At 44.9% G+C, this 17,108-nt stretch overlaps 1 protein-coding gene across 4 annotated transcripts in view; it reads left to right on the top strand.

Moving 5' to 3' along the window:
* The window catches only part of PATJ (PATJ crumbs cell polarity complex component), a 407,721-nt gene that overhangs the window by 153,177 nt on the left and 237,436 nt on the right, over nt 1-17,108 (top strand). For all 4 annotated transcript variants that reach the window (XM_073593830.1, XM_073593831.1, XM_073593832.1 and 1 more), the window contains 3 exons: nt 2,666-2,764; nt 6,307-6,603; nt 13,829-13,934. In XM_073593830.1, the coding sequence (XP_073449931.1) occupies nt 2,666-2,764; nt 6,307-6,603; nt 13,829-13,934 (502 nt within the window). The remainder of the gene's footprint in view (nt 1-2,665; nt 2,765-6,306; nt 6,604-13,828; nt 13,935-17,108) is intronic.

Here is a 17,108-nt window from a genome sequence, read left to right as displayed (position 1 = left end):
ATTCAGAATTTGGAAATTCAAAAATCCAGATTTTCAAATTTCCGAATTTCAAATTTTCGGATTTCCGAATTTCCGAAAAAAGCCAAAAAACGAATGAAACGAAAACGAACAAATTTTTTTGTCAGTGCACATGTCTAGTCCCCAAACTGCAGCCTGGGGGAAATTCAGATTTGCTTGCCTTTTATCTGGGCCACTGACATGAGACGCTTTTCTGCCCTCTGACACCATATATGGGGCATAATTCATGCCACTGGCACCAACAGTGGGGCACTATTCCTCCCCCTAATATCAAAGAGGGGGCATGGTTTACTCCCACTGATGCCTGGAAAATTTTGTATTCAGGCTGGCCACAGTCCGGCCCCCCTAAAAACCGGTCCTTTTGTTTAGACAGCTTAGGGACCCTTGACTTAGAGCAGGGGGTCTCAAACTGATGGCCCTTCAGCTGTTGTGAAACTACAATTTCCATGAGGCATTGCAAGGCTGACCATTACAAGCATGACTCCCTTAGGCAGGGACATAAAGGGACTTGTAGTTCCGCAACAGCTGGAGGGCCACCAGTTTGAGGACCCCTGACTTAGAGGCTCTGTACTGTGGAAGCCCAAAAAGAAAGCAGAGGACAAAGGACTAGTCACCAGTATTGCCTGTGGCTTCCCTGTAGCCAATTTTTTCCCCATCTACTGATTTGCCATACTTTGTTCTGTGTGGAGGCAGCCATTTAGGTCGGGGAACTAGGCTTGGCTTCCTCATGCCAGAGCTGCCTCCCTGTTGACTGGTGGGAAGAATGATCAATAAGCGGCACAAGAGGTACATAAAGCAAATGGTGGAAGCAAAAGCAGGGAGATTCTTGCATGCTGGGTTCTCGGGTGCAGCTTTCACTCCAGGAAGGAGAACTGGGAGCAGCACAGTAGTGACATCACCAAATCTCACTCCGTATCTGGTGAGACTTAGGCTGGCCATACACTATACAATTTACTTGCATGATTTTCCTTTAGATTTACCAAAACCATATAAACTGAGGTCAAACCAAAACAATTTAAATTTGGATGCAATCAGGCAGGCTCTTGTACTAAATGTAAAGAAAATTGAATAAGAAAATTGTATAATGTATGTCCTGCTCTAGTCAGAGGCAGCAGTGCCGTTAGATGATCTCACACTGCAAATATACAGCTACAAGGCTTGAGTCACAGAAGTCCCCTATTATTTTTTGAGGAGGAAATAAAAGGTAAATCTTTTGAGATACTGTTAAAGAAAAATTTAACTTTTTTTTTACTTACCTTTCCTCCAGAAATGCATGCTCCCTCACCGCCACTAACATCTTTGCACGATTTTCTTCTGGGTTCAGCACCTTTGACCATATTGATTGACTGACCTGGGATGACTTCCTTACAAGTCCACAGGAGTAAATTCATCCTGACACTAAAGAAAGATATGAATGTACGCTGAGCTTCACATGCACTGCTCGGTGTACATTTAGAAGAAATGTTACTGCGGGCAGGCAAGAAATGTTGCTGCGGGCAGGCAAGAAATTTTGCTGCGGGCAGGCAAGAGATGTTGCTGCGGACAGGGAAGAGAAGTTGCTGCGGGCAGGGAAGAGATGTTGCTGCGGGCAGGGAAGAAACGTTGCTGCGGGCAGGGAAGAAACGTTGCTGCGGGCAGGGACGAAACGTTGCTGCAGGCAGGGACGAAACGTTGCTGCAGGCAGGGACGAAACGTTGCTGCAGGCAGGGAGGAAACGTTGCTGCAGGCAGGGAGGAAACGTTGCTGCAGGCAGGGAGGAAACGTTGCAGCAGGCAGGGAGGAAACGTTGCAGCAGGCAGGGAGGAAACGTTGCAGCAGGCAGGGAGGAAACGTTGCAGCAGGCAGGGAGGAAACGTTGCAGCAGGCAGGGAGGAAACGTTGCAGCAGGCAGGGAGGAAACGTTGCAGCAGGCAGGGAGGAAACGTTGCAGCAGGCAGGGAGGAAACGTTGCAGCAGGCAGGGAGGAAACGTTGCAGCAGGCAGGGAGGAAACGTTGCTGCAGGCAGGGAGGAAACGTTGCTGCAGGCAGGGAGGAAACGTTGCTGCAGGCAGGGAGGAAACGTTGCTGCAGGCAGGGAGGAAACGTTGCTGCAGGCAGGGACAAAATGTTGCTGCAGGCAAGAAAGAAATGTTGCTGCAGGGACGAAATGTTGCAGGCAGGGACGAAATGTTGCAGGCAGGAACTAAATGTAGCTGCAGGCAAGAAAGAAATGTTGCTGCAGGCAGGTACAAAATGTTGCTGCAGGCAGGGCCGAAATGTTGCTGCAGGCAAGAAAGAAATGTTGCTGCAGGCAAGAAAGAAATGTTGCTGCAGGCAGGGACGAAATGTTGCTTGCAGGTAGGTAAGGTAAGTCTCTTCTGCAATAAAAGCCTACTTGCCAGAAATGTTTCTATAAAAGGTTATAGTTGAACTTTTGCGGTAAACTGACTCACAGCATAGCACCCCACATGCAGCAGGAAGGTGGCAGTCTGCTTGCATTATTCATTCACTTGCTGGCATGTTTATTGCAGTTTCTTGCACAAACTAATACTTTACCATACTGACACTGAAAACTCCTACCTGCATACACATTAAATCAAAGTTGCATGTTATCAATATGAAATTCACCTGTACAAATTAACGACTGTATTTTCCGTCTGCCTTTAGAACGAAATGAAAGATGACACTGTGTATACTCCACGTAGAGGAGAATTTGAAGATAATGTGGACATGGAAGACCCATCACTACGCTCTAATCTTTACCACGTAATTTTAGTTTTTAGTATATTCATGCTTGTTTATTTCACGTTTTTCACTTTTCTAAAAAAGTAAAAAATTGTGGAAATTGACAACAGATGGAGGGTGGTTTGCAGGGCCGTATTAAAGTATAACTAAAGGCAAAACATTTTCTTTTTTTTTTTTTTTTTTTTTTTTAGTTTTGGATAGAGTGGAGGGGGATTAGAACCCCTTTCAGTTTGTATTGCTGTCTGTGGCTCCGTTAGGGAGATTCATCCTCTCTATTTGTCCTGTTTACCATTATCATTGAAAGCAAAAGAAAATCCCAAATTTTGGGTTGTCCCCAGAAAAGGAATAGAGGGGGAAATCTTCCAATGAGGACACTAGCTCTGGTGAGCCCGGGGTCCCCAAGAAATTCCCTTAATTTGCAGGGATTTTCTCTAACTTCCTGTTTGGTTATGGGACAGGAAGTGAAGGGAAATTTCTGTAACTGGACACAGATGGTGAAAAAAAAAATCTGACAAGGGTTATAACTCTCCCTTGCTCCAATCAAAATTTAAAAAATACAATTTTGCCTATAGTTCTACTTCAAAACATTACGGCATTCCTAAATAATGACATCACTTTGTCAGGGTCCTCAACTTGTATTGTGTTATCCTGTATACAAAAGGTATTGTAAAAGTGGATTCCTGGAGGTGAGGAGGGGACGATACTAAGCTAAGCAGGGCAATAACTTCTCCGCAGGATGTGGAAACCTTGCAAGAAGATCTGAACAAATTAATGGGGTGGGCAACTACATGGCAAATTAGTTTTAATGTAGAACAATGTAAAATAATTTGGGTGGCAAAAATATGAATGCAATCTATACACTGGGGGGAGAACCTCTGGGGGAATCTAGGATGGAAAAGGTCCTGGGGGTCCTAGTAGATGATATGCTCAGCAATGGCATGCAATGCCAAGCTGCTGCTAACAAAGCAAACAGAATATTGGCATTAAAAAGGGGATCAACTCCAGAGATAAAACAATAATTCTCCCACTCTACAAGACTCTGGTCCGGCCGCACCTGGAGTATGCTGTCCAGTTCTGGGCACCAGTCCTCAGACTACTGGCACATAATCACACACATAGGTTGGACTTGATGGACTTGTGTCTCTTTTCAACCTCACCTACTAGGTAACTAGCTCCACACTCCTTTTTACCTCCGGGGTTATCACAGAATGACAGCATCACAGTTTGGGATCAGGCTCAGAGGCCAGTGGCTGTAGCAGTACAGAAGTTCACACAGTAGTCAGTTGGATAAATACACAAGTCAATCCCCCCTAGCACATGATGCTGGCTCACCCGGGGCGCGGGGTCTAAGCACTAGCTGATCTTTTCCAGAGCTCCTGATGGTGGAGATGGGTTTCACTGCATGCAAATGCCAGGTGGCAGCCCTCTGGATTGCTTCAGCAGGATACGAGCATGCATGGGTCGGGTAGCTGATGAAGCAGATGGGGTACAAGCAGAAGTCCATGAACAAGCTTAAAGGTCAGTAACAAGTAGCTGGATGGGATCAGGTAGAAGAGTAGTCGATGAACAAGCCAAGTGTCGATAACGAGTGCTAGTGAAAATGAGGACAGCAGCAGATATGCAAAGGCGAAGGCTATCACCTGGAGAGAGCACAATAATCTGGCAAATAAAAAGTGCAGAGACCTGGCTTAAAAATAGGACATTTATGGGAGGAGCAAATGGTTCAAGGTTCACCAGAAACCAGACACAAAGCAGTGTTGTCCAAGGAATCTGACAGGGAGCTGTCAAGCATCTCAGGTTGCACAGCAAGAAGGGCCACAGCCATATGCCACAGGGGTCCCAGATTCAGATCTGGATTCTGACAGACAGCCTGTCTTGTGACTCCCAAGCCACTGGTTGCAGCGAAGAGTCACAAGTGTTCAGTGCAGGCATGGGCTATACCAGGGCTCAAAATTTCAAGTCCTGAGCTACTAGCCAGGCCTCAAAGGTACTCGCCACCAGTGCCCCACTCAATCCCTACCCTGCCCCGCCCCTAATTCTGCCCCTAGACACGCCCTCATAAATTATCTCATGAAATGAAACTTAAATGTTTTATGCAAAAATAAGTTACAAAAATATTCTAAATATAAATATTAACAACAACTTTATCAGTGCAGCCTCACTGTACCCACCATTGTAGCCACACTGTGCCCACCATTGCAGCCACACTGTGCCCACCATTGCAGCCACACTGTGCCCACCATTGCAGCCACACTTTGCCCACCATTGCAGTCGCACTTTGCCCACCATTGCAGTCGCACTTTGCCCACCATTGCAGCCACACTTTGCCCACCATTGCAGCCGCACTTTGCCCACCATTGCAGCCGCACTTTGCCCACCATTGCAGCCGCACTTTGCCCACCATTGCAGCCGCACTTTGCCCACCATTGCAGCCGCACTTTGCCCACCATTGCAGCCGCACTTTGCCCACCATTGCAGCCGCACTTTGCCCACCATTGCAGCCGCACTTTGCCCACCATTGCAGCCGCACTGTGCCCACCATTGCAGCCACACTGTGCCCACCATTGCAGCCACACTGTGGCAATTGCAGCCTCAGTGTGCCCATTTCAGCAATACTGTACACCTATGTCCCAACAAATGTCAGCTGACAGCACTGTCAGCAATGCAGGACTACCCAGGCATTGTCTGAGCAAACACCCTGCTATCTGTGGCAGAGAGGCACAAGATCTGCTGCTGCTCTGTGATAGGCCAGCAGGTGAGAACAATGGTGGAGCACATAACAATTTAGGAGTCTCTTTTGTTAAGCCCCCGTTCACACCAAATCGCATGACAAGTCGCACCGTATTGCTAGAAATGGAACCGTTCATATCGCTGCAACTCATTAGGAAAGAGGTTCCTGCACTACTTTTTACTGATTTCATTGTGACTTGCATAGACTTCTTTTGTACAGTCGCCAGCCGCAATGAAATCGGCAGTGCAAATCGCACCGATGTGCAGCTTAGAAGTCGCGCTGAAGAAGCGCGATTTTTAAAGCTGCACCGGTGTGAATGGGGGCTAAATCATGCATACGAACAGCCGCCTGCAAAGCACTTCCGCAGCACAGCAACACTGGCACTATTAACCCTTTCTTTGGCTGCTAGCGGGGGTTAATAGCGCCCCGCTAGCGCCCAAAAAGCGCCGCTATAACAGCGGTAAAGTACCGCTAAACCTATTGCTGCTTTACCGCTAGCGCCCGCACCGCCCCAGTGTGAAAGGGGTCTAACCCATGCTATTTTCTGTGTAGTTCCCTAAGGCAGTCCCTTCATTTGAATGGGTTGCCAAAGCACAACAATGGACCTCAAATTGCATCTGCACCATTTTAACTGCACCATGGTCAGCATCTTTTTTTTTTTTTTTTTTTTACTCTATAGCCCAACAGGTTTCTAATACTTTCCCACCAAACTTCCAAGACAACTTTGACCGGACGTGTGCCGCTCTTGTTTATTCTCACCAATCTACTGTAATAAGCCTTGTGCTCATTCTGTAACATTCGTTTTTCTCATTGAATGTTGTGTGTGCTGTAGGTAGAATACAAAGAGGAGCCGTTCTTGGTGGAGGAACAAGAGGAGTTGGTTGACGAGCCATCGTTGGCAATGGGGCCAGCTTTCAATTCACAAGACGATAAAACAAAGGCTGTCCAAGAGTCGTGGGAAATGCACGAATTGGGGGGCTTTGCAGAGGAAAGGGAGATGTTGGTGGACGAGGAGTATACAGAACAGGACGAGTCTCATCCCTACGCCAATCAGTTTAGTCTGGATTATAATGGTATCCCCTCCGAACGGAACCCCTCGTATAGCCAGTCCTGGCTAGACAAGACAGACGTACGTACAACAATGAGCACAAATCGTCATTTACAAAGGTGGAATTTAACTGCTTATGAGATTGTCTGGCTCAGATAATGCTGTCTTTTTTTTTTCTCCCTGACTGATTTATCACTTCACACCCCTGTCTGATCCTTTTCTCCTTTAATTCCAGATTAGTTCTTTAAGTCTAGCCCAGTAAAATAAAAATGGCCACAAAGTTATTCATTGACTCATGAAATTGCAAGCTTGTGACTGTTTCAAAGCATCTGCAAATTGCCATTTGATTGAACACTGAGAAAAAAAAAAAAAGTTATTTTGCAGACAGTCCGTGAATATTTATGAGCGGCCTGTCATGGTTTAAATGTAGGTATTGATCACGCAGTACGTCTGGAGCGCGCTTTATTGACCTGGGCTTCTTTAATTCAGAAGTTCCAGAATTATGTTTGTCAGTTCTGAAGTTTTGGGGGAAGTGTGTTTTTTTTTTTTTTTTTTTTTTTTTTTTTTTTAAGGGAACTTGTAGAATGGTGGAAATGGAGCTGAATCATAAATGGGACTGAAGCTTTAAAGAGAGCCTGTCTTGTCTAAAAATGTGTGAACCTCCTATTGTGCTGCATGCTGTGGCCAAACTACAGGGTTTAAATGAATTGCACTCCTGTGACCCCGGCCTAAAAAGCTCAGGCTGGACTTCTCCTTTTTAAAGCCACCCAAGCATTACTGTAGAGTATAAGCCGACCCAAATACAAGCCGAGGTACCTAATTTTACCACAAAAAACTGGGAAAACTTATTGACCCGAGTATAAGCCTAGGATGGGAAATGCGCAGCTACTGTAAGTGGAAAAAGAGGGTCAACAATGCCCATTTGCAGCCTCACTGTGCTCACTTGCAGCCATAGGTCCCCTGAACTTCAAACTCGGTAGTTAAGGGTTCCTAGATGCCCCCTAGCTGCAGCCAAAATTTGGGGTCTCTGGACCCAAAGGGTCCCGAAATAACATTGCTGCAGATGGACAAAGTTGACCGACTTTGGGGCCCTGTATCTTGGGGACACTTGGTGCTAGGAACCCCAAATTTAGTGTGCAAACCCAGTTCAGCTAGCACTACAACATACCCAAAGCTGGAGTTACTAGCACCAAGTGGCCCCCGAGATACGGGGCCCCAAAGTCGGTTTGGAAAATGTCAAGCACTTTTCTGCAGCAGAGTGACATTTTCCAAACTGAATTTGGGGCCCCGTATCTCAGGGCCACTTGGTGCTAGGAACCCCAGCTTTGGATAAATTGTAGTGTTAGTTCCACTGGGTTTGCACACCAAATTTGGCCCCGAAATATGGGGCCCCAAATTCGGTTCGGAAAATGTCATTCTCTGCTGCAGAAAAGTGCTTGACTCGAGTATAAGCCGAGGGGGGCATTTTCAGCACACAAAAAATGTGCTGAAAAACTCTGCTTATACTCGAGTATATACGGTATATAATTTTTGAGCGCAGAGACACTGGCGAAAAAAATAGTGGTAGTTCCAATCTTTTTATGTTGCACAATATTTGCGCAACAGTTTATCAAGCGCAAAATTTCATTACAGTTTTATCTAAGTTCATTTTGAGGCACATGAATGCAATAAATTACCCAGTTTTTTGCAAAATATAACAGATGAGGTTGTGCCAAATCAATACCCAACATGCTGAGTTTTAAATTTGCCTGCAAAACAGCAAATTTTGGTACCCTATATTATTTTTTTATAGGTGATGCTTTAAAAGCTCCCACAGGTCACCCCCCCCCCCCCCACGTAAAAAGTGCTTGGGTGTAACTTTAGTGAAAGTAAAAAAAACAAAAACCTTTATATCACATAGGGGACAAAAAGTCCTGCAGCTGCCAGGAGTGTGTAAAACCCCCTGCTGACATCGCTGTAATGCCCCGTACACACAGTCGGATTTTCCGATGGAAAATGTCCGATCGGAGCGTGTTGTCGGAAATTCCGACCGTGTGTGGGCTCCATCGGACATTTTCCATCGGATTTTCCAACACACAAAGTTGGAGAGCAGGAGATAAAATTTTCCGACAACAAAATCCGTTGTCGGAATTTCCGATCGTGTGTACACAAATCCGACGGACAAAGTGCCACGCATGCTCAGAATAAATAAAGAGATGAAAGCTATTGGCCACTGCCCCGTTTATAGTCCCGACGTACATGTTTTACGTCACCGCGTTTAAAACGATCGGATTTTCCGACAACTTTGTGTGACTGTGTGTATGCAAGACAAGTTTGAGCCAACATCCGTCGGAAAAAATCCTAGGATTTTGTTGTCAGAATGTCCGAACAAAGTCCGACCGTGTGTACGGGGCATTAGGCTTACGGCATTGGCAGTAAAAGGGGTTATAGACCCAGCCAAAAAATGTACTTCTCTCTTAATTTCTGATTGTGGACTCTCAACACGCAACATTTTGTGTGTACTGACTGGTGTCAGCCCTGCTCAGTTTTCTTTTACCAAACTACTCAGACCCTCCCACCTTGACAAGTTAAGCAGCTCATAGAACATGTAATGACAATGCGGGAGATTCACTAAAACTGGAGCACTCAGAATCTGGTGCAGTTGTGTATGGTAGCCAATTAGCTTCTAACTTCAGCTTGTTCCAATTAAGCTTTGGCAATAAAACCTGAAAGCTGATTGGTTTCTATGCGAAGCTGCACCAGATTTTGCATGCTCCAGTTTTAGTAAATCGGCCCCAATGATCTGATTGTGTAACATTCTCATGTTTGTGGGTTATGGCAGGTGACCACTGTTACCTTGCCCATTCACACTCATTCATACTCATCATGCACCCCCTCACTGCTCCTGTTGTTTCTCCAGTAAAAATAATCTATGATTTCTAGGTATGGGATAGCATGCAACCTCTTTTGAAGTGACAGTGCTCGGGTCTAGCAGCCAATCGCTAGGCCTTAAAAACTGTTACTTCAAAAAGGAAGTTACATCACTGCCCCCCCCCCCCCCCCCCCAGTCGACACCAGGCAAAACTGGAGATTTTTGTATCTTCTCTACAAGAAAAAAACCCTTTAATGGGATCTTTAGGGCATGAACTCCAAAGAAGTAAAGTTGTTTGTATAAAAAGGTCAAAAGTTTTATTAGTATATGGTAAAATCCAGAGATTCAAGTGCAGTAGATTTGATGCGGTTACAGTAAATATACACATTAGTTACATAGGGGATAACCACCGTTCTCGGTCAGTGATGCACAAAGAAAGAGTGATGCCCAAGGCTTTTTTGAGAAACTTACGTCGTTTCTCTTCTTCGGGGGTAAGTGGTTATAGTTACAAGACAGTATCATATGGATGGATATGGGTTCATTTCCTAAACACCCGCATCAGTTAAAAACACAAGGAGTTTTGCTGCCATGAGTAACACGACTCCGAAAGGTGAGGAGCATATGGGCACAACTCAAACCACCCACAAGGGGCATAAGACCCAACCCCAAGAAGAACGCCACACCATAAGCTAGAGCGCTCCACCGTATATGCTGTTACACACAGGACAAGACAGACTATCCCCATCCATTGTGGGACTCTTTCATTAGAGCCTTCGCTGAAAATCTTCCTTGAACCTGTCCTTTTTCCTTATGGATGACATTTTCCAAGTTTATGTGTAGCCAGGTCCTGGACCTCCAAAGGCCTAATGGTGACCCCCAGAGTCAGGGATAGCTGACATCCGTCTTTGTAGAGTGGGTTACAAGGCATGGTGGGTGTGATGCAAGATGGAGTGATGGGCGTCAGACACTTTTTGAATGCAAGAGAGATTTATTAGGGCCAAGACACCCTTAAATATATGCAATGATAATTGGCAAACTCCGAGATTTCTATAGGTAGACAGCTATACAATGGAAGGCCTCCCTCCGGACACCACTTCTGTATAGGTAGGACCGCTGTCTCCTATGGCAACAAATCTGGTAACAGTCACCAACGGTAGTTGTATTTAACTATTGGTAACACAAATAGTTCTCCTTATACTCTACAGTCTCTCACTGTAGGTCTTCACTCATCGAGCTCCCAGTCTCTCACTCGACTCTCAAACCCAATCGCCCTTGCTTGGCACTCACTGATGCTCCTCAAGCGTCACCTCTGCTGTCCCGCTGGGTCCCTGGCTTGGCACTTGCTGAAGTTTTCCCAATTCTTCACCATCCCCGGCTGGTGAGAAGACTGCTCTGGTAATGGCTCCAGCTTACTCACTGTGGTCTCCGGTAAAACAAGGTGGATGGTCTCTTAATGGTGACCGCTTCCCCTCTACCTCCGACCACAACTGGTTCCTCGCCCGGCTGAACCGTTACTCTCGGTTGGACTCAAATCCTGCAGTCCCAACCCTGCGCTGCTTCTCCTGCTTCTGGATAGGCCCTCAGACAGCCTAGCAGCCAGATGTCCCCGGGATAGGCCTTAGGCTTCCGGCCTAGTAGCCTGGGGCAGCATAAGACATATCCACCCAGACGATGGTCCGGGTGGCACAGAACCCTGATCACCTGACTCCACCCAAATAAATAGGCTCTTCCAGCAGGCCAAGGGGCTGAAAAAAACCCCTGCCAATTGGCTGGGACACCCCATCCATTCATAACCTCACTTTGCTAAGCCCTTGTCTATCTAATGTCACCAGCATAACGCCAGTCCAGAACTAGAGAGGAATCAGTGGATCTACTAACAATTAACCAGGCCAACTACTGCCTGGCAAACTAAATTTACTAGCAACCCTGCCTAAACACCAGGGTGCAACATATGATTGAAACCACTGTATATTATTCCTTCCTCTGGCACTCTGGCGTTATTTAACCAATTCACTATACACTCAAGGCCCAGATCTATCATACCCCTGGCTTACGGTGTGGCATTCCTCTTGGGGTTGGGCCTCGTGCCCCTTGTGGGTGGTTTGAGTTAGGCCCATATGCTGCTCACCTTTGGGACTCGTGGTACTCATGGCGGCAAAACTCCTTGTGTATTTAACTGATGCGGATGTTTAGGATATGAACCAATATCCATATGATACTGTTTTGTAACTATAACAACTTTCTCCTGAAGAAGAGGAAGGATGCAAATTTCTCAAAACCCGTTGGGCATCACTCTGTCTTTGTGTATCACTGACAGAGAACGGTGGTTATCCGTTATGTAGCTATTGTGTATATTTACTGTAACCGCATCACAACTACTGTTTTAGTTGTGCACTTGAATCTTTTGCTTTTAACATACTAATCTAACGTTTGACCCTTTTTTATACAAACGACTTTACTTCTTTGGAGCTCATGCCCTAAAAAAAATCCCATTAGAGGGTTTCTTCTTGTAGATTGTATCATGAACAGGTGTGACCAGACTGTGTGGACTGCAAAGAGGAAACCAAAACGCATGTAAGGTGAATAATATAAAGTTTATTAAAGGTAAGTATTAAACAAGTAAACACCCCAAATACAAATAGTGCTCAACTAACCAACCGAAACCCACAGACAACAGATAATATATACAGCCAAAGGGAAGTACCAAAATCAAACACGTTAGCCAGGCCAGGGTCATACACAGCAGATCAGCAGATGAACAAGGGCAGGACAGGAGAGGGAGATGATAGATGGGATCAGGCTACAAGGGAACAGGAACACCGGAGGGACAGGGTCAGGATGGGATCGGGTTAAGGTTCAGGTTGCAGGCTAACAGGTCAGGGCGCAAGGACGATACCAGGGTAAGCATGTGAATGCTTGCCGGGTATTTATATGCACACCTGCAATTAGCCTCAGGTAACACCTAATCGCAGGAGGTGCTGTCTGCTCCACACTGCCAGAATCCATCTGCTGGATGGACGCCAGTACTGCAGCCCAAAAAATGACATAACACCAGCAGGAGAAAGCTTTCCTGACAGTTCCAAACTGCCAGAAGACACCTGCTGGTGAACCTCAGTACTGCATGCCAAATGGAACCTTTCCTGACAGATTGTATAACTGGGAATGTGGGCATTCTCTCCTATGCTATATATCCGCAATTAGCGCACCAAAATTCATTTTAGTGTCTTATGCCTTATATCTTTTTGTATCTGATGTCAAAACATTTTATTATTGGATAGAGTAGGGAAGGGTAATGCCGCGTACACACGAGCGGACTTTTCGACCAGACTGGTCCGACGGACAATTAAACCGTGTGTGGGCTTCAATGGACCTGCAGTGGACTTTTTCGGTCAAAAATTTGACGAACTTTAGATTTGGAACATATCGAAAAGTCCGCTCGTCTGTATGCTAGTCCGACGGACGAAAGCCGACACTAGGGCAGCTATTGGCTACTGGCTATCAACTTCCTTATTTTAGTCCGGTCGTACGTCATCACGTACGAATCCGTCGGACTTTGGTGTGATCGTGTGTAGGCAAGTCCGTTTGTTCGGAAAGTCCGTCGGAAGTCCGTCAAAAGTCCGTCGGATAGACCGTCGGACCAGTCTGGTCGAAAAGTCCGCTCGTGTGTACGCGGCATTAGAGTGGAATGCCCATCATCTTTTATTGCTTTAAAGGTATGAGACGGCAAGGGACTGCTCCATTAAGTGTTGTAGAGCCTAGAAAACACCATAAAATGTTGCCTGAAACGCGTTTCCGGGCTTACTACTGCCCCCCTTCGTTGAGGCTGAAAAACTAGCGAGAATACAACAGATGGAAAATTTAATACATTTAAAATTCAAGCTGATTTTTCTAATCCGAAAATGCGATATAGGTCGTTTATATAGTTGAAGTGTTTTCAGCAAACATAAAAAGGCTTGTAAATATACAATTTTACAAATTTATTATACAATTGTGTATTTATATATGTTCATGTTGGAGCTATGGACTATGAGAGGACTATGCATCCCTCCTTTTTAGTGTAGGGCAAGCACTGCCTGTGTGCTTGTTGGCAGGTTGTGTGTTATTGATGAACTCCAAACATTATCACCACTGCCAAATTAAAAAATAAGAAATACTGGAACGAGCTACGGTTTGGAGCTTGTCACTTGCTGGCTAACTATTACAGTGGAACCTCGTTTTGAGAGTAATGCGGTTTACGAGCGTTTCGCAATACGAGCCATATTTATCTATTCTTAATCCTGACTCGATTTGCAAGCGTAGTCTCGCAAGACCAGCAGGATTTAAGCCGCTGGTTGTGTGCAGTACCACAATTGCCCAGAGGTGCGGGGGCGCTGGTGACGCTCAGAGACGTTTATTTAATATTTGCTTGATCATCCGCATATAACACCTTTTTTTTTTTTTTTTTTTTTAATCAAGTACAAGGAACAGACTGATCCGGGAGTAATGTCATTGACTGCTGCGAATACATATGGAGCAGAAACTTGTGTCCAAAATCCAGAAGAGATTAACATCGAACTAGAAGGTTTTTATCACATTTATGTTGTACTGGTCAATATATTTTATGTTTTTTTTTTTTTTAAATATAAACTCCAGGCATAAAAACTGTATTCCTCAATCGCCACAATGAATAAAAAAATCACTTTGCATGCATCAAATGCCTTTACAAACCCAAATAATACCTTGTAAAAGTAGCAGTGACATCATCACTGTGTTGTACATAGGCTGTGAAGAGAGGAGAGCTGGAGGAGGGCCCCAGCAGGCTTCATTCCCGGCAGAACTGCCTGCAGAACAAAAACCACAGGAGGGGGAGGAGATGAGACCAGTACCCCCTGCACAAGGAGAGGGCAGCAGTAAGCGGTCTTTATTACAGGAAGCTCCTGCACAGAGGTAAAGGGGTTCATTTACTACTAAGGCAAATAGACTGTGCACTTTGCAAGTGCAGCTGCTTCAGAGTTTAGTAAATGAGGTAAAGCTTCAGTTTGTAATGAATGCCCAATCACATGCAAGGGAAATTGGAAAAAAAAGCATTTTTGCTTGCACATGATTGGATGATGGAAGTCCGCAGAGCTTCCCCTCATTTACTGAACTCTAGAGCAACTGCTCTTTTGAAAAGTGCAAAGTCTGTTTGCCTTTAGTAAATCAACCCCAATGTCTCACACTGGATTACTGCACAGATCTGGAAGAAATACACAAAGCACGCCGAGATTCAAGAAGAGAACACATGATGAATGGATTTGGACAATATTTGTTTTATCCTGGAGTTCAGGTTTAATTCACACGGGTGGATAGAATTGTGCTTTTAGCTGCGGACAGGTGAACTTCTCTACCGCAGCTAGATGCACACAATGCTTTCCTATGGGCCCGTTCACACACTGCGTTTAGTGACGGTTTCGTTACAGATAGCAGCGGCAACGAGGAAAGAAAAACAGGAAGCACATCAGAAATGGCAAGAATGTTCCAAACGCAGCCGCATGTAAACGCATGTAAACACAGCTACTCGCAATGTACAACTGCAAGTGAACGCTGTGCCAGGATTCTCTGAATTTCAAAATAACAAAACATGCTTTTAACAGCAGCAGAACAGCCACCCGTGTAAAAGGGGCCTAAGTGATAATAGGTTATTATCTGCATGTTTGTTTAGGTACATTGTATAAATATACACCAAAGAATTTTACAGAGTGACTAGATCTTTTCGCATTAGGTTTTTGTCTTAAAGAGCTTATAGTCTACAGTGCCTTGAAAAAGTATTCATACCCCTTGACATTTTCCACATTTTGTCATGTTACAACCAAAAACGTAAATGTATTTTATTGGGATTTTATGTGATAGACCAACACAAAGTGGCTCATAATTGTGAAGTGGAAGGAAAATGATAAATGGTTTTCCAAATTTTTTACAAATAATTGTGTGTGTGTGTGGCCCATTTGTATGGCGCCCCCCGGAGTCAATACTTTGTAGAACCCCCTTTCTCTGCAATTACAGCTGCAAGTCTTTTTGGGGATGTCTCTACCAGCTTTGCATGTCTAGAGAGGGACATTTTTGCCCATTCTTCTTTGTAAAATATCTCAAGCTCTGTCAGATTGGATGGAGAGCGTCTGTGAACAGCAATTTTCAAGTCTTGCCACAGATTCTCAATTGGATTTAGGTCTGGACTGTGACTGGGCCATTCTAACACATGAATATGCTTTGATCTAAACCATTCCATTGTAGCTCTGGCTGTATGTTTAGGGTCGTTGTCTTGCTGGAAGGTGAACCTCCGCCCCGGTCCCAAGTCTTTTGCAGACTCTAACAGGTTTTCTTCTAAGATTGTCCTGTATTTGGCTCCATCCATCTTCCCATCAACTCTGACCAGCTTCCCTGTCCCTGCTAAAGAAAAGCATCCCCACAACATGATGCTGCCACCACCATGTTTCACGGTGGGGATGGTGTGTTCAGGGTGATGTGCAGTGTTAGTTTTCCGCCACACATAGCATTTTGCTTTTAGGCTAAAATGTTCAATTTTGGTCTCATCTGACCAGATCACCTTCTTCCACATGTTTGCTGTGTCCTCCACATGGCTTCTCGTAGACTGCAAATGGGATTCTTATGGTTTTCTTTCAAGGATGGCTTCTTCTTGTCACTCTTCCATAAAGGTCAGATTTGTGGAGAACACGACTAATAGTTGTCCTGTGGACAGATTCTCCCACCTGAGCTGTGGATCTCTGCAGCTCCTCCAGAGTTACCATGGACCTCTTGGCTCTTCTCTGATGAATGTTCTCCTTGCCCGGCCTGTCAGTTTAGGTGGACGGCCATGTCTTGGTAGGTTTCCAATTGTGCCATACTCTTTCCATTTTCGGATGATGGATTGAACAGAGCTCCGTGAGATGTTCAAAGCTTGGGAATTTGTTTTATAACCTAACCCTGCTTTAAACGTCTCCACAACTTTATCCCTGACCTTTCTGGTGTGTTCCTTGGCCTTCATGATGCTGTTTGTTTCATGAAGGTTCTCTAACAAACCTATGAGGGCTTCGCAGAACAGCTGTATTTTATACCCGAGCTTCAATTGCACACAGGTGAACTCTGATTACTAATTAGATGACTTATGAAGGCAATTGGTTCCACTATATTTTAGTTAGGGGTATCAGAGTAAAGGGGGCTGAATACAAATGCACCCCACACTTTTCACATATTTATTTGTAAAAAAAAATTAAATCCATTTATCATTTTCCTTCCACTTCACAATTATGTGCCACTTTGTGTTGGTCTGTCACATAAAATCCCAATAAAATACATTTATGTTTTTGGTTGTAACATGAAAAAATGTGGAAAATTTTAAGGGGTGTGAATACTTTTTCAAGGCACTGTATATACTTACAAAAGGAATTCTTTCAGTGACAACTGTCAACTTTTTAAAAGGTTTTAATTGTTGGAGGAAACTAGAGCACAGGGTATTTTGTGTGTCTGGTGTGAGGAACGTTTGCTAATTTCAATTGCATATTATCCTTCCCAGCTTCAGAAAATGAAGCAAAATTGTTAGAAGTCCAGTTCCACCTGAATGTGATATTTAGGGCACGTTCACACTATGGGGGGGGGGGGGCAACGGCGGTAATGCGCCACTAGTTTTAGCAACGCTTTACTGTTGTTTTAGCGGCGCGTTTTTAACCTCCGCTAGCTGCCGAACAAAGCACCGCTCCCGAATCGCTGGCCATTTATTTCA

Source organism: Aquarana catesbeiana, linkage group LG07 (genome assembly GCF_042186555.1).
Source record: "Aquarana catesbeiana isolate 2022-GZ linkage group LG07, ASM4218655v1, whole genome shotgun sequence".
In the NCBI taxonomy this organism is placed as follows: domain Eukaryota; kingdom Metazoa; phylum Chordata; class Amphibia; order Anura; family Ranidae; genus Aquarana; species Aquarana catesbeiana.
Note: the sequence above shows the minus strand (reverse complement) of the source record. Positions and strands in the feature narration are given on the sequence as shown.